We start from the raw sequence: 18,582 nt of genomic DNA, 5'->3' as shown, positions 1-18,582 counted from the left end.
CAGTTTCCCTTGGATAAAAATACGTTACACAAAGACACATTTCTTTTAGTCACAGATAACTAGGCTGCCATCCTACAGAGTGAAGAGGATGGTTTAAAAAGAAAAATGCAATCACTGTTAGAAGAGCTGCAGCAATGAATTTCATCTTGAGGTCACCAAGTCTCCATAACAACCAAACGATGCTATCTGCATGCAAGTGGTTGTTTAGGAGCAATGTCGGACAGTCATCAGTTGTCCACCCTACAAAGATAAAGGTGTGGGGGCTTTGCCAAACTCAATTCAGACTTTCACTAATGTGCTTTGGTCAGATGAAGTTAAGGTTAAGCTTTTTGGCAGGAAAGACCTGAGGTGGATTTGAAGTGACAATCATAAAGCACTCCATGCCTTCTCTTAAGTATGCTGGGACGTCAATGATGCTGTTTCTCTTCCAAAGGATCTAATGTTGTTAGAGTGCATGACATCATGAAAACATTTAAATCATATGATATCAAAAATGTGTCTTACAACACGAAAAGAACATTATGGACAAATCAATACAGAAATGGTTCAACAGACAGAAAACCTGCCATCATTTATTGTAGGATATTTTCCCCCCTTTTCTCCTGCATCAGTTGAAGGAATTTTCCCAAATATTTAACCTTTTAAACATGGTCAGGCTTTGGTTTTGTTAAAAGCGTAGCTGACATAACATAACATCCAACAAGGCATTTCAACAGCGAGGCTCATCTACAACTTAACCAGACAAAAAAACAATAGGTGTCAATTATCAACAAAGTTGTTGAACTAGCCTCTGGTTTCATGTTTGATCAAAAACAAACTGGTTTTGCCGTTTCCACTCGTTGTCCACAAAAATGCACCGACCCAGGCTTAAAGTGAGGATGGTCTGTCATGTTCAAAGTGGCCTGGACTTGACAGAGGATTTTTGATCAAGGCAACAGAATCAGTCTAGTCTTTAACAAAAACTTGACGTTGGACACATGAGAACAACGCTAAAGGGAAAAAAAATGTCCAGCGTTAAAAGAAGGCGACATTGTTTTAGCACACGTTGCATCATACGGTAGATGTCAGCCTGCCGTAAAAATGATTTCTATGTAACAGTCTCTACTTGTTCTCTTACTCTCTCATGTTGTTCTCTTTGAAAAAGGACATCAATACAAAAGTGATCCATGCTGTGTGAAAAAAGATCTTCCCTTCTATAACGATAATAAAGATATTTTTAAGTGTATAATCTGATAGCTTTAACTCGAATATAGAAATGCACCAAGCAGGTCTTTAAAGGTAAATATCGATCTTTGCTTTTCTTTGAGTTCTGATCTACTGCTGCCGATTTTGACCAATTTTTTTCCCCTCATACTTATAATCACAAGGACAGGACTAAAAACTGCACAGTTAGTAAATTTGAATGGTAGGGCGTCGTATTCATGCATTTAAAAAAAGTATGTCCCAAACATTGCTCGGATTTTTGTTGAAAACTGTTGAGTCCTTATTTTTGAATATTTTAATGAATAAAAATAAATATATTTGGGTTTATGTGAATAATTGATCTGACTCAGCTACACGTCCCTTGGATGTTGATATTTTTATTTGCAATAAATGCACAGTCTATTCTTTTATAGTCATGTACAGTATATTATTATTTCACTACTATCATTGTTATTAATCTTATTTTCACAGGTTGTTTTCAATACTTCAAAAACTTTTTTGTACAAAACTTTATACTTTGTGCTGCTGTTGCACCTGAATTTTCCCTTTGTGGCACAAATAGGTTGCTTTTATTCTCTCCTATTTATCAGGATGATTGGTTGGTGCATCTGTTTTACAATGTTAAAGTCGACAAATAGAGCCAACTCATCCTGAATGCAGTTTGTCAGAAGGCCAGAGGAGGCGCTCACCTGTGCAGGAGTAGTCGTCGATCCTGATGTAGCCCGTGTGGCAGATGCACATGAAGGAACCAGGGGTGTTAACGCACATGGTGTTCTCTCTGCAGTAATGTTTCCCTTCAGCACACTCATCAATATCTAAAGAATTACAAGAAAGAGAGAGAGAGAGAGTGAGAGAGAGAGAGTTATGATTAGTATAGACGTAAACTGTGCTGCATCCTAAGTCTGATTTAAAAAAAAATAATAATCAATGCTGCAATGATTAAACTGGACAAACTGTGATTTTCCATGTTGTCAAACGTGGTTTTGCTGTAAATGCCACAGTTGTCAGCAATGCATCAAGGACATATAGTTAAAGCAGCCTTACTGTCACGACATCTGTTACACATGATCTATTTTTGAGCATTGCTAGAAGGAGATGTTTCCAGCCACCTGGGGGTCCCAAAGCCTCCTGCAGAACCAATGACAAAAGACCACTAGTCTTCATGAGAGGAAGACAGAGGCTGACATGTAGATGGGCTGTGAGGTGGGCGCTGAGCACTTAAAGTTACACTATTCCATCGTCAATGTGCTGCGAGAGAAGCCTTTGACATCCAACAGCAGCTCCTCTCCTGGCCCAATAGGCACATCATCATCCAGCTTTTAACATGTTTGACTCTTGTGCTGTAAGTAGACACCAGGGAGCGGCAAAACTAAACTTTGAAATGTGGTTCAGACAAATCCGGAAATGTCCTCCGATGATGAGCGGTACCTTCCTCACAGACATTTTTAACAAATTAGAATATACATCCTGAAGAGACTCTTTTGTCAGATTAAAAGTCTCTTTTGAAAAGATCGACCTCTTAGCAGATAATAAACATACTTTCATTTAAGGCTAGACTTCTGTTTATGATTTTTTTTATTTTTTTTTTATTGATCCAGTGTCATATTCTCATCTCAAAAACACTTTAGGATGAACTTCTATATTATTCTACTGTTGCAGTTAGAAATAGTAAAAAGTGTAATTGTGCATTTTGGAATCGCTGAATCCGGCAACTCTATAAATGTCAATTGAAAATAAAGGGAGATGTTTACGAAGCAGATTTATAAAGCTCTAATCTAGTTACACAGATCACTCATGGCGCTTTTACACCATGAATGAGAACCGAGACTTACATTCTCATGAGCAGGTTAGTAGGCAATTCAGGTGTTGAGATGTTGATTAATGGGACATTTTTTTGGAAATGTGTAGAAGTCATGTTCTCATTTAGCAAAAACTGTTTAAAAAGTCACATGCATTCTCCTTCTTTTATTTACCAAAAAGACTCCAACCTGTCCCGCACGCCTGTTTTGCTCCAACTTTCAGCATCTTGTCTCCTTTCAAGCTTTAAAAAAAAAATAAATGAATTCCTGCTGATCTGCACAGATTCCTTTCAAGTAACCTCTCATCAGGATTCTCCTGTTACCCAGCTGTGTACGTCTCAAAAATTGTGCGGCCTTGAATTAATCTCTTCTCTCTTTTAATCGGTTATTCAGTGCAAATCCAAGTGTCCAGAACAGGAATTCGTTGGTATTGCTTTGTCTTCGCTCTACAAAACAAAAATGATCTCACATGTAACCTCAGCGTTGTTTATATAACAGACTTACGTAAACCCTTCTCTGCAGCGTAGTTATTAAAACTTGATTAGAGCAGATTGAACAATATCTTTTATTAGATGTCCTTTATTTACTTCTTCCCGATCAGGACTTCATATTTGGAATCCATGTTTCCTTAGCAACAGCTATTCTCGGTTCCTAAACCGCAAGCCAAATCTTCACACAGGCAGAAAAAAAAACCAACAAAAAAAAAAAAACCTCATAACGCTGCCAGGGCATATAAAATAATCTTGATAATGTGATGCAATCAAATGCAATCCCATGTAAATACAGGTCAGGCTGACTAAAACCCAGCACCGCATTAATACGCTCTGAGGCCTCGCCCCGATTCATGGCACGGGTTAAACGTAGGGACTTTTCTGCGAGACGAGCGCCGCCATCCTTGACGTTAGCAATTTATTATTCATTCCCTGTATTCAGTGTCTCTGAGAGCACAAGAGGACGTTCACCCCTGAGTACGTTCGGTGCCAGATGCTTTCGTGAAGAGCTCTTGAAACTGAATTTCAATTGATTTGCATTGGCATTCACTCTGCTTCCATGTCCTTGGGTAGAGAACCACCCACCGCCCCGCGAGCTAAGAGCCCGACACCTGCCAACGACGGTGGCATTCATGTCCTCTTTCACGGCGCCATCAATACGCGCTGCCTCCAGCTATTCAGCAGTCTCATTGATAAGTGACGCAGGCGGACAATTGCCGTGCGAACCATTGAGGTACATGTGTCCTTCACTTCATGAATGGGGGGGGGTTAATTAAAACTGTCACTAGATTTGAAAAAGAAATAAAATAAAATACAACAGGGACGTTGAGAGATTAAAAAGTAAATCTGAAGGAGAGCAAGAGGTGGTGAGCGAATGACTCGCCATGAAGCAAAAACACGCGGGGGGAGACGGAAAGGGGAGAGAAAGAAAGACTGAGGTTGTGATGGACAGAGTCAGTGTGGAGAGGTTGAAAAGTATGTGCCTGAGTGTAAATAACTGAGAGGAAAAAAAAGTATGAAAAAGCAAATCAGAGTTCTGGCTTTCCCTACAGGCATCCTTCAGTTGAGACATTGAACTGCTTTGTCAAAATCTGTCCCCTCAGAATGATTCTGCCACTGCCGTGTTTCACTGTGTGGATTGGTTGTTCTGAAAACGTGTCTAAAAACAACTTAAAAATGTTTGGGATGGTAAATAGGAGAATATCTTTAGGTCGGGAAATCCTGTATCAGAGATCCTAAAGTGTATCTAACCCCGCTTTGAAAGCATAACCCCGCTGTGAGACAGTCATTTAAAAACTACAGCAAAGTGGGCGGAGCCAAGAGAGACAGGGGGGATGGCCGAATGCAGGGCTGTGGTCAGGACAAAGGAAAGCACTGCTGCCAACTTAGCAACTTTTTCAGTACATTTAAGTAGCTTTCAGGCCATTCTTAAAACTTTTTTCTTAAAAGCAATAACCGACAAATCCAGTGAATGTTTTCTGTTTTACCGAGGTCTTTAGTGACGATACTTGAAGCGCAGATCGCTCTGCAACAAGCCCTCCTCAGCAAGCCCCTCCCACTTCCTGTAGGAAAACCACCGGCAGTCAGAGCAGAGGAAACCCATTCCACTCCACATCCACACATGTGCAAAGCTGAAGCGCCGTCGATTAATGGTCACAACTGTCACTCCTGACATGCCACAGAGGAGTGTCTGAGTGGGACGGTTTAATACCCGAACATGTGGCTGTGATGCAAACGTCAAACAAGCTGCAACACTGTAGCCAACATTCAACCCAAACAGGGCAGCATCAGGACAGATTTAGGTCAAATATTGCAGAATTAAACAAATTTGAATATTAAAAACAAAACAAAATAATAGCGCCTTCAGGGACCACTTTATCATCTCCAGAACCAGCTGATTTGAGTTTTAGTTACTCAGTGTTTCACTGTGTTCAGGGCATTTTGCATTGACTAATGACAACCTGCTTGGCTGAGTGAGTGGCTCAGAGAGGGGATTCACAAAGAGAAAAGCCAGGAAAACAACTTCAGGCCCTTTACGGAGGTATTCTTCAGAAGGAGATTTTAAGGAGAACTGCTTGGTCAAAAAGCTTCCCAGTGGTATGCTTTGGCCAAACAGCTTCTCAGGATTTGCATAGCATAGCAGAACGCTGCTAGCACATTGTTTCGCTGTGGGGACGGGATGTTAAGAGGCTCCGCGTTCACTACAAACAAACTGTAAGTGAGTGGGTTATTAAGAAGATTTATTGCAAAAAAGAAAGAAGAAGCGGCTTTAGATTGTTGGTGTGAATAGAAAACAGGGCAGGCTCTTCACACAAGTATCCGTAAGGAAAGACCGTACGGAGCTGTTTAGTCATAGATTGTTCGACATTGATTTAGAGGCCATTAAGCCCACCCATCCATCCAGCCCCTGCTGACAGGACTTGCGTCTATTAAAACAGTTTATTAGGAGGTGAGATGATGAGGGTGCGCGCCACCAGCGCATCGGGGAGAGCAACCATCTCCATCTCTATTAACGCACTCCATTTTCTTGATTGGCCTGTCACACGGACACACGTGATGTGCCAAGCAAAGAGGGTTGGCCGAGTCAGCGGCGGCTTTTATCCCTAAACGGAGCGCTAGCGGGTCGCCCTGTTGCCACACAACGATGGATGGCGGGATAATGGCTGTGTTCTTTCTGTTTTTTCACCTCAGTACCTTCCTGAATAACAAGTGAATCAATCACGGTCATATCCGAGTAGGAGGAATTGCTTTGCATTATACAGTGCCTCGCGAAATTACTTATTCCCCTTGAACGTTTTCAGATTTGTCAAGTTTACAACCACGAATTTTGAATTATTCAGTATCGGTGTCACTTTGTTATTCTCCCTGTAGGGAAATTTGCTTTGCAGCCAGGTAGAAAAAAAATACCTACAAAAAGACAATGAAAGACATAATCTCTTTACACAAAAGAGAAAAGTAAATGCAAGTAGTTGCGAAATGGAAGGAAAAAAGTTGAATCTCTCTCTCTCTCAAGATTTTCTAGCCTTTACAGAGTTTCCTCCATCCGTCTGTCTGTCAACCATCATCAGCTTCTCTTTTTCTGCTGAAAAAAACAAAAAAACAACAAAAACCTTCCAAAGCATGTTACTGCCACCACAATGCGAGATTGGGTATTAAAGTTGCGTTAGTTTTCTGGCCCACAAAGTACTCGGTATTTCACCGAAACAATCTGGCTGAGAAAGTGAGATGGAAAGACACGACTTATGATGAAAACTGGTCTTACTATCATTATGAGAGCGACTTAAATGCTTAAATCTCCAAAACGTTTGACATGTACAGAGCCAGGCTATTGGAAAAATTCAATCGGTTCGGAAATGTTCGCGAGCTATTGTACATCACCGTACCTTGCTATGCCAACAGGAGCATTTTCAAGTAGTCAAATAACATTTAACTACTTGCTTTATGCTTAAATGTGGAAATTTAAAAAAAAAATCTAAAACATCAGTAATCAAGATCATAAAAGGTTCTTTCTTGACTTCACTGACATAATAAAAACACGTGGGAATTTAAGGCAAAACTGAAAACCGATGAAGATCTCGATGACTGATCTAAATGCCTGGAGCGGCGGCCGGGCGCTCATGCATTTAATGCTCGGCTGCTATCATCCTAACAGTTCCTGTGTTGACATTTTATTATCCCCACTATTGCTCATTCAAGCGATCCTGCAACTGTATAAATAGGAGCTTGTAGCTTATCCCTCTTTGCATGCACGGCATGCGCGTTCTGTAGCAGCCGTCCTCACTCTCCATGCCTGCAGTAACACCGAGGTCTGGGAGTGAGGAGATAACACTTCCGTTGCCTTTGGACGTCCCACAATGGCACCGAAATCTGTGCCATTTCCACTACCACCAGCCTCCCTCTCGCTCTCTCTTTCCTTCCTTATCTGTTTTTTTTTCTTCCTTTTTTCGTCTGGTAAATCCCTTCCTTTACCCGCTCACTAACTCAAGCAGATTGTTTTCCCCTAAATGCTGGAGGGACAGAGCTTGTCCAAATATTCCAATAATTCTCCCTTATGTCCAAAGATTTAGGAGTCAGAGAAAAGAGCAGAGAGACAAAAAGCTGCCCCGACTGGCCAAACTATTTATCTCCACTGTTGGTCTTCTTTCCCTTTGGGTGTCTGAAAGGTGCCAGAGGATTGCCAAACTTTGCTTCTTTTTGTTTAGTCGGGGTGTAATTAGATCGCACATAGAACTGTAGCTGCCATTTTGGGATATGCAGATATATTGAAAAAGTTTCATTGGCTTTAGAGAGAGAGACAAGGCATCTTTTTTGCCCTTCTTATTTCAATCACAGCGTGATGTCAAGCGGAGCCATTGATTTCAGTGCTTGCAGTAAATCCCCAAAACCACTGCTTAAAAAAATGTTACTTTTTTTTTATACTAGCTATGAGAGTATAAAGCGGAGTTGTCAGACTGACCTTCTGCATGTGTAAATTCACAAAGGTTTGCAGAGTGCAATATTGCAAGTTTTACTGGAGGATGTGTCTTTTAAGCTGGGTTTAAAAAAAAAAAACACTAAAGTGCTGGACGGAAAATTAAATGACCCCGAGGTGGAGCTGTTTTAATCTTATAGGTCACGGTGTTTGACTGCTGTTTTTTTTTTTTTTTTCCTTCAAAAAACACTCAAACAGGTGTCTGTGTAAAAGAAATAAAGTAGCTCATAGTGTCTTTTTCTGAACAATCGCCAAAACACGAGCCAACAGGAATCTGGGACGGATGGAGGGGAAACTTAGAAAATCGGATGCGGAACAAAGCCTGGATATCCAAATATATTCTATTCCTTTTCCATACTTAAACGTCAGACAATTCCAGCACTAAAGATTTAAATAGACATGTCTTCAACTTGGCAACTGTGCACAGATGCTTAACATCGTGTTTGTTGGAACTGAGCAGCAGCCAATTGTGACAAAGGGAATCCCATTAAACAGAAACAAGAGCAGAGTGTGCAAGTTTCTAGATAACAAAGTAAAACACCGGGACTTTTGAGAACAATTAAATGACCACCACCTGATACAGAACAAGGAGCATTAAATATGGGACCGTTGACGTGAGAACGGGGTTGCGTTTGTTGGTTAAATTGCAACAAAGAGCTATTATCGTCCTTGTCGGAGTGTTTAAAGACACTCTGTCCACATGCCAATCAATTTAAAAACACCCCTGAATATTTCATCGCAAACATCCACCGCTTTTTTTAAAGCGTGTGCCGATACATAACATCGCATCAAGCCTCCACTTAGCAGGCTTCAATTTAGACCCGACTCAAAAAAAGGCGGCCGGGGGAGGAGGGAGTGTGAGGATCCAAAGGATCCTGACTGCCTTGTTTACGAGCAGCAGGCGCGAACGGGCTTTTGCTTTCCATCAGGCCTCTCATTAATCTGGGAAATGTTTCAATCGATGGAGCATCATCATCCATCACTTGTCATTGTCTGACGCAGCCTGCTGGCTGGAGGCCTGAACAATCGGAGAGGACGAGCACAAACAACAATCAGAGCTCTTAGGAAGGCTGATGACGGCATCTCGCTGAGGGGGGGCTGCATGTGTAACGACATGTTTGCTTTCTCTCATCCGTCGCTGTGTTTGATTGTATGTTAGTTATGGGCTTCTGTGCTTGTTTGTCCTTTTAATGGGATGTTTGTTGTCACCTGCTGTGGTTAACATACAGGCGAAGCATTCAGGAAACGTCAAATGTCCTTCGTAATACACTAAGATAATGCATTCCTCAATATATGTTCCTGACTAGATTGAAATACCATTACATAGCCAGAACTTATGGCTGAGTAAAAAAAATATATATATATATATTCGTAAATTTACTTATCATAAGTAGAACTAATCTTTCGATTGTGACCTTTGAGTTAATACTCTTCGTCCTTCTGCCCTCAGGAGGCAAGCTGGTTTTTATGAAGCATGAAAATGAAGCATTTTTCTCAAAATAAATGCCTCACTTTTCAAAGCAGAATTTGTGAACTTCTACCCTGTTTCCCTTAACCATTTTGTTTAAATAAAAACCACCAATGATATGAATACTGTGAATCGGCAGGCCAGGTTATGTAAAGTAAAAATTTCCTTGCTAGCCATTTTAGCTCCACAGTTAGAACAAATTACATTTCTGATTGGCTGATCGTCCCTCTGTGACGGCTCCTCTCTCAGAAGCCTCACCTGTTGGAAAGCTATGCTACATTTGAGGCGACACAGACAGAACAACGCTCAGGAGAAGAAGCCGGCCCAGACTGAGTAACATAGGACCGATCAACCTTTGCAGACTGTGGCTTAATGTTTCCTTTACATTTATTTTTACAATAGTGATTTTCAGACCTAAAACTTCTGCACTTGGTGTTTGTCATAGGCCTGGAAATCCAAACAGGTTCAAAAAGAGCAGTGCAACACAACACTCCTACGACCAAAAGTTAGGCGTCTTTCACTTTCCTCTTGTCAGATCTCTGAAACCAAAGTTGATGGATTATGCTAGCGGCTGTGAAACCTTTGGGCCAGCCTTGTTTCTCTCTCATCTTTTCCCCTCTCAACTGGCAGGTCGGATCTCAAACAAAACCAACAATCAGTATGACTCAGAGAGAAACAGACGGGTGCATCTGAAAGGTTTGGTCCCGCTGTGGTAAAAGTTTATTTCCAAAGCTAACCCCAAGTTCTCAAATAAAGAACAGAGTAGAGGTCTACACATGGGATCCAGGTGTTTATATTTAAACTAAATAAAGCTGAGCCAGAGGCCTAACGCATAAACAAATGATCCAGCGTACAAACAGAAGCAGCCTTGTGGTATTTGTGGGACGCTGGTTATTTACGGCAGACGACACCATGCCGACGAAGGAAGGAAAGAGTGTTTTTGTTGGGTGACATTTCCGTTGGGTCACAGAGGTGAAAACACAACCAGTCGGGCCTCCAGCAGGTGGGAAGCCCAGCGGCTCCAGATTCATCCCGGCAGTGATTGAGGTTTGCAGGGGGAACTGAGCGCTTCAGACGCTGCCAATTAACCTGCTGCCACCTTGTGACATTTAAAAGAAAACAGCAGCAGTCAGACTTGTCTGTGCACACACACAAACAGACCCGCACACTGTGCACAAAGAAGTCAAGGCTTTCAGGTGATAACATAGACTCCCTGCCTCGCAGTTGTTATTGCTATTGAACTAGACATCTGGGTTGGGGGCGTAGGGGGTGTATTTATGACCTTTCCCATCGGAATGCCTAATTACTTGAACTCTCTACATCCTCATATAATTTGAAAAAAGTATTTTTATGTTTGAGGCTACACAGACAGAGCATAGAGTTATGATAAGAGAAAGTAGAAGATTAGTGGTAGATCACCTTTCTCCACTAGGACAGCTCAACTGTAATCAGGTTAATCAGACTCAGTATAGTGGAAGATAGATGCAAACTTAAGAAAAATTTAATTGTACCAAAACGTTCTTCATCGCAGTCAGGATGAGCGCAGTTTTGCAACCAGTTTACATAAGTTTCTGACTTTTTCCCCCCCCCCTCTGATAAACTAGCTTTGTTGTGCCTTACAAAATCAGACATTTTACAATGCATACATGCATTTTTGCGAATTCAATTTCAATGTGTGGCACATTATGCTGCTTACATCCAATATCATGACTGTTTGCCTCGAAAAATAGCCCGCCCTAAACATGCTGTGCATCAAAATAATTCATCTCTATCCATTTTGCAGAGCATCGCTTTTTATTATTTCATATTTCCTGCATGAGCGCAGTAAAAACAAGCGGGCACTTATGAGCATTTCTGACAGGGACGCTCTAAAGTGGGGCATTTCGAAACCAAAACAACAATGGGAGACGTCTCCGCTCGCGGCCCTCAACAATGCGGAGATGAATAATGGTATTATCTCAACACGTTGAACCACGCTGATGGTTCAATTTACAAACAATCACACAGTCTGTCACTTCTCTGCTGCTCGCTTCCCTGCCTAATTCCGTCCCAAACGCTCGCAGAAGCGCGGAGCAGAATAGGCCTTTCGGTCTAACTGCATCCTTAAAATGAAATGGTATGGAGCGGAAAAACCGGGATCTTTTTTGCAGTACGCGCACACACACACTCACACTCACGCACACACGCACACAGAGCTACACAAAGGCAGGGCCAGAATCCCCCTGAGTGTTCCCTACTGCTGTGTCTATGAAAAATTTACACAGAAGTGATCTCATCAGCTATTTTGAGCACATCTCTGACCCAGGAAGGTTTTAAAGAGGTAGTATCTGTCTCGGCTTTCTGTGATGATTGTGTTCCCGTCTGACGGTGTTGTTTGCGAGTGTACATAAAACACGATCATCCGGGTGCCTTCTTTGTCTTACTGCTCCGTATTATCTCTGCACTGCACCGTGCGACACCGATAATTGCCTCTCCGGCTCATCTCACAGACATCGCCATGGCTGCAACTCCAGCATTGAAAGCATAGGCCATATTACTCATCTTTTTGTGTATCTCTTGCAGCCACAAAACAGTTTATCAATTACAGCAGAAGAAGCATTTTGCTCTTCCACCTGCAGGATTCTCAATGATGTTGACGAGACATCTTTTATTCTCCTCACAGGACACACACACACACACACGCAATCATTGAGCAAGTGAGTTACAGAGAGAGACAAAAAAAAAAAATCAATTGCTTTTGAAAGAACTCCATCAGCAAATTGAGTCAATTTCAGGATTCTCTGTGAAGTCTCTGATGCAAAAGCTCACCACAAACACTGCAATCCAATTTTATAGAGGCAGCCAGGCCGCTCTTGAGATGAATAGTCCGGATCTGAAGTGTTGATGTCGGAGGCACAGGTCTACTTGCTCGTACTTACTTTCCCACAGGTAATGAGAGGGGCTCCTCCGTCCTTGTTTCAACAACAAGGAACCTCGGAAAAATGTTCAAGGAGAGGCGGGAATGAAAAGAAAAAGAAAACATGCACATTTCCTGAGGGCTTCCAGTGGATTTGGAGAGATCTACCGGACATGTAGCAAATGAGACGGCCTTTTCTGATACAACGTTCTCAAGCTAAGTTTATTTACACAGCACCGAACCCAGTTCACTCAAAATCCTTTTGATTCAACCCAATTCATTCCAATATAACTCAAATCAGGCAGAATCAGGTGATTGTATGAAAGAAAGGAAAACATTACTGAGTCTTCACTTTACTACTCGCTTTCATCTGTAACAAGCCTTTGGCAACAAGAGAAGAAGAGCAAGTTCCCTTTAGCAGAAAGAAACCTCCAGCACATAGATGAAGAAGAAGCAGACAAACACAGAAACACTGAATCAGGTGTATTTTCAAACAAATACGATGCTGTTAAAAGTTATTTGCCTGCTTACAGATTTTTCTATTTTCACACGTATACATATTAATAGATAATTGAACAAATATTGATATTGGACAAATTTACCCTGAATAAGTACAACAGATGAATTCACCTATTTGGGGTGAAAAATCAACTTTTTGGAGCTTTATATCATGCTATAATGTTATTCCGTTATCAAAAACATCGCTGGAGTGTCTCTTTGATACATTCATGCATGCTTGAGGAATCCATTCAGGGATGCCTTAAAACCTGCTCATACAATGTGCTGCCTCTTTCCCCAAAGCGGCTCATTGGAGCTGCAGCCGAGCTCCTCCAGACTAGCGGTAGCAACAATTAGCAAACACCTGGTGGAACTGCACATCTGCTGAGCTCCTTCTACAAACTACAACCATCTTAAAAACGGTTGTAAACAGCATCGTTTTGATTAGCTCACTCTAAAACCTCATTCAGCTAAAAACCATCATATTAGCATCACAATTAGGCCTGTCATGTTAAACGATGAATCAATTAATCGCACAATAAATTAAGACTATCAACCTCATTTTAATTATTGGCTTTATCGTCTCTTGCAGCCCTTTTCTGTTTCTGTTGATGATACTGAATGAAAAAAGGCTCAACTCCGCTGCTCTCCACTGAACCTCCCTTCCTTATTTCCTTAGTGTAATGCCCAGTTCACACTACACCATCTTAGAGCCAATTGTCAAAACCTGAGAGCCGACAGAAATCCTCGGTTCGATCGGGTTTGATCCTGCCGTGTGATGTCCAACAATGGGCACAAAATAATGGCTACAAGTCCAGTTAACTAATTTTAAAACCAGGCATTAATCAATTCTTTACTACAATCTACCTGCAACGCATGTGTCTCTAGTGTCAGCGTAACGTCCTGACTGAATGAAAATCATTAGAACCTATTTATGTCAAAGATCAGTAAACTTTAACTTACAATGAACATTTAACACTGGAAGTGAACTATATTTTAAATATCCACAAAAGAGAAAAAATTTAATAAAAGAGATAATAAATCAATTGATCAAATGAGTGAATAATTTCTATCTGCATGATTTGCTTATTGTGACAGATGAGTGAGATCTACGTTGATTTAGACGTTTTTCTGGGTTCTTCTTTCCCCTCCTGAATGAGGCATCGGTGACTCAGTAAGTCTTTTGTTAGACTTACTGAGCTTTGCCCGCCATGGCTTGTTGGCTTTGAAACAATTTCAGACCCGTAGACGTCAACAACATCCAGCTGACTAATGAACATGTAAAACAAATATATTTGTCTTTATCTGAACACCTGAATGACTTATAAAGAATGATGTATTGACTAGCTCTTGTGATTAACATACCAAATTTATCTCAAAGGAATACGTACCTAATGGTAATGTTAATTATCTTGACTCAGAGTAAACGATGTTTTCAGTGCGACCATGGCTACGAACTGTTCCGATTAATTATGCGTTCATTTTCTGTCAGATTAAAACTCCAACGCCTTCAGGTTTTCTTCCCGTACATCTACATCAGATAGTTTTGTGCCAAAGCAGATTCCCTAAAGCGAACCACCTGGGAAAACAGTCCTATCAGTAAAATAATGTGATTAGCCGAACCTCAGAACCACTGCATCTGAGGTTTAGCATCCGCATGATAGCAGCAAAATCCCTCTACGGCTTGATTAATGCACGAGCCTCATCTTGATAGAGCTGACAGAGCAGATCCGACAGGGAGTGTCTGAACTGCTGCTAACAAAATGGGCAGAGACGTTCGCCCGCTAGCAGATGCTCCATAACAGCGCACACCACGAAAAGAGAAGATCAAGCAGGCTGTGTATCGACAGGGCAGCTCTCAGGGTCAGGAGAGGAAGAATGAGAGTTACTTTGAACAAGCCTCGTTCGCTCATTAATGCTCGAGACGCACAAGGATAGCAGCTAGCACATGTTCTACAGTGGCGATAAAGTTATTATCTTTAATGATGTAGCGGGTTAGACTCAGCAAAGACGACAGAGGAGGAATTCGGTTTCATGCACGCGAATTTGAACCCGCCGTCAACAGCAAGTGACTTGTTCATTGAAGGGTGGAGGAGGTGCTTTTTTTTGTTGTTATTATTTTCAGCTGGGTAATTTAAAAAGGCAATCAGAGAACAGTCTAATTTTTACAATACAAGGCTGCATATTCCTACCTTCTTCTTCTTCTTCTTCTTCTCCTCTTTTGGCTTTTCTGTTCAGGAGTCGTCACAGCAAATCATCTAGTCCAGGCCTTCCATACTGTCACACCAACTAACTTCAGGTCCTCTTTCACCGCATCCATAAATCCATAAATCTCCTTTCTGGAACTCCTGCCTGGTGGTTTCGACCTCTTCATTCTTCTGCTGATATAGTTAGTAGCTGTGTTTTTATTGACCATAGGACTGCGCAAATTGGAATGACAAAAAACTGGTCTAAAAAGGATTTTGCGCACGGATGTGGTCTTTTTTCAGCCATATTGAAATTTGTGTATTTTGCACAACCGCAATGGAAACTCTTTCTCTTTTTTCCGCATCACGTCAGTTTGTGTACAGCAGCAATGCGCTTATTCGTAGGCACTGGTTTCCGTGTAGAATCGCTAACTTCGATTTTCCCAAAAAGTTGCTCAAGTAGCCGCTCCCAAGTATAAGGAGCTTGTTGTTATAAAATGCCTGATCGAGGCGCTGCTGTCTCCTCCGATGACTGATTAAAAACTCAGGTCAGCAGACTTCTTCACATTTGATTTTAATTGTGTTTCTTATTTAATGGAAACAGCACAATTTTCAAACTGTGTTTTGTCGATTTTAGATTTTAAAAAAAAGTTCTATGCGCATTTGTAGCCGAAATCCATCTACTGTTTCTTTCCTGAACGTCTCCAAGTCATCTCACTCTGGCCTCTCTGACTTCATCTCCAAAACATCTACCGGGAGCTGTCCCTCTGACGTACCCTTTCCTCATCCTATCCATCCTCGTCACACTCCAGGAGAACTTCAACATCTTGACCTCTGCGACCTTCAGCTCTGCTTCCTCCTTGGTACTGCCTCTGAACTGCACTGCATCATGGTCTCACTACTGTCTTGCACACCTTTCCTTTCATTCTTGCTGATCCCCTTTTCTCACACATCACACTTGACACATCTCTCCACCCACCCTAAGCTACTTGCACACGCTTCTTCGCCTCTTTTCCACGCTTTCCGTAGCTTTGTATCGTTGGCCGTGTAAGTACTTGAAGTTTTCTACATTCTTCAAGTACTTCATCTTCAAAACTGCTTCTTATGTACGTCCTTTATAGAACCAGCAAACAAATGCAGTACACATGCACTACTGCTTATGCTGGCAATGATGCGATCTCTGCAAGATGAAAAATAAGCTTCACAAATTCATATTTGTGTTACTTGGAATGTGTAAAATGGTAAAGACGCCAAACCCGTTACATTACAACAGCTTGAATCGTTTTCCTTCCACCTCGCAATTATGCACTACTTCCAAATAAAACGCAGCTAAGCTTTTGGCTGTAATATCAGGAATTACGGAAACGTTTTAGTGTCTTGAACACTTTGTAAGCCACAATACACACATCCTCCTCACTAACTCACTTCAATTTTCCACCTTCTTATTTCAATGTCACCCACGCTGTTACATTTGTCTGCTGTCATGGATGATGCACAGGGTCATCTTGAGCCAGGACTGCTCAGTAAATCTGGGTGTAAAAATAACATTAGTTTCACAATGCCACCTTCTTCCCCAGAGGGCACTCTTTTCTTTTTTTTTTAATTCATACGACCTTTTCGAATGCGACTCACGCACATTAACACAAACAAGAAGACAGAAAGCCCGAATGCCCTCTTGTGTAGGGCAAACTAACTCTGGCTTAAAGTCGGGCTGTTGTTATTCAGAGCCCCGTCGTACCTTCACAGTAGGCGTTATCATCGCGCAGTGGGCGGAAGCCGTCCTTACAGACGCAGCAGTCTCCGGCCTCCAGGTTCACGCAGTCGGAGTGTTCCATGCAGCCGTGGCCCTCTGAGCAGAAGTCATGACCTGCAGCAGGCGCGCATCCACAAAGGTCGAAACACACAGAGGAGACAGGAGGAAGGGGGCGGAGGAAAAGTTTTGAGGAATGTTTAATCATGCAATAGTGTCGGAAACCAAAAGGCATTTTTGTATCTGATTATTAACTCCAATACTAACAATTTCAATCAATATTTGTGCAATTATGTTTTATTTATTTCTCATAAATTAAGGATCAATGACGACAACCTACTCATTTACGCATTACAAAATGGAATTTACATTTTTTTTTATGTGCATTGAAAAAACCCTACACAAAAAAACCCAATAATTTCCTTGAAATTGATCTTTGGTAAAAAAATTTAAAAAATTAGATTACACTTTTTTTTTCCAATGGGTGATCTTTATAATTGAACTTGAGACACACATAGGGTCAAATTGACCCACTGATTAAAATCAAGATAAATGAGTCATGCAGAGAGTATTTATGTTTCCCTCCACTTCTACTGAGTGTCACTCAGTGTGGGTGGAGTTTGTCCACGGGAACAGAAAAGGTTCCTGTCAAATGTATGAACACCTGCTTTCTCGCAGTTTCCTAGTGAAGTAAAGAGAATAGTGAAAAAGTGGGCTTGTGTGTGTCAAGTGTGCCCACATGTGTGTAGTGTGTTTGTGTGTGTGTGGTGAAACCATATTTCATTTCACCCGGTTTTTTAAGGTGTTTCAGACATCTTTCCCAGGCATGCCTACAAATGTAGACGACACTTGACAATAAAACTCCTGGTCTATCTGGTTAGCATCACAGACACATCTGTAACACCTGGACGTACTCTATAATGTGCAATGAGTGTTGCAGAATAATGGGCTGGCTAAAACATTTACAGCATCACAAATCTTCAATACCTCTGCAGACTTTGCAGCATCTGCTGCTCAAAGTGATTTGCTCCGACTCCGGGCAGTTGAGTTCAGGACAGGGGTCGGTGGGGACGACTCGATGCATGCTTCGCTCCTGTGAAGGGCACATCAAAATTCCCATGAGCTACGTCTTGGGTGAACTCTGCTATCCTCCTTCATTTTCTCAGGTCTTGAGGATAATTATGTAGGTAATTATTCATCTATTGTGTTTCCTTTTCCAATGTTCCGCTCTCCCTCTTCCTCCTACGTTCATTACAGTCCAATTATGGATTGGCCTCTCAGAGAATTTTTTTTTTTCTTCCCCCAAATCTACCTTTGGAGGTGAGAAAAAAGAAATAGCGTGTCTTTATTAAAGGAAAACGAATGGTGAATCAAACATTTGGATTACGTCTGCATGTAGTCGGTGTGTGAAACTGATTAGAGGTTATCTTTTCCCCACATGCCCGCAGCCAGCTTCCCTAATGATCTAATCTGTGCGCCTTCCATTGATGCTAATTTGGACTCATTAAAAATTCAGAGACAGCTAGGATGACAACAATCAAACAAATAAAATTGCTTCATCTTAAAATGGCCTCCTGGTAAAAGCTGATGTCTTATGAACTCCGCTCATCGTGGTCCTGTGTGAAATTCTGCTAAACTTTTCCTCAAAAAGCCTAGACAAACAAACAAAAAAAAAAAGAAAACAAACAAAACAAAAAAGTTTCCTTGCTCGCAGTACTTCTCGCCAGCCACCCTAAAAACCTCCACCATCTTTTTCAGCCAGCAGGTAGACAGAAGATCAGAGGCATGACAAGCAGCTGTCAGGGGGAGCCTGGAGAAGT

General features: G+C 41.5%; 1 protein-coding gene across 1 annotated transcript in view; it reads right to left on the bottom strand.

Annotated features, from left to right (window-relative positions):
* The window catches only part of LOC122835245 (protein kinase C-binding protein NELL2-like), a 94,898-nt gene that overhangs the window by 44,300 nt on the left and 32,016 nt on the right, over nucleotides 1-18,582 (bottom strand). Inside the window, exons 11-13 of the mRNA XM_044124121.1 lie at nucleotides 17,750-17,855; nucleotides 16,751-16,879; nucleotides 1,893-2,018 (exon numbers count right to left, since the gene is read on the bottom strand). Coding sequence (XP_043980056.1) covers nucleotides 1,893-2,018; nucleotides 16,751-16,879; nucleotides 17,750-17,855 — 361 coding nt within the window. The remainder of the gene's footprint in view (nucleotides 1-1,892; nucleotides 2,019-16,750; nucleotides 16,880-17,749; nucleotides 17,856-18,582) is intronic.

Source organism: Gambusia affinis, linkage group LG08 (assembly GCF_019740435.1).
Source record: "Gambusia affinis linkage group LG08, SWU_Gaff_1.0, whole genome shotgun sequence".
Lineage (NCBI taxonomy): Eukaryota > Metazoa > Chordata > Actinopteri > Cyprinodontiformes > Poeciliidae > Gambusia > Gambusia affinis.
Note: the sequence above shows the minus strand (reverse complement) of the source record. Positions and strands in the feature narration are given on the sequence as shown.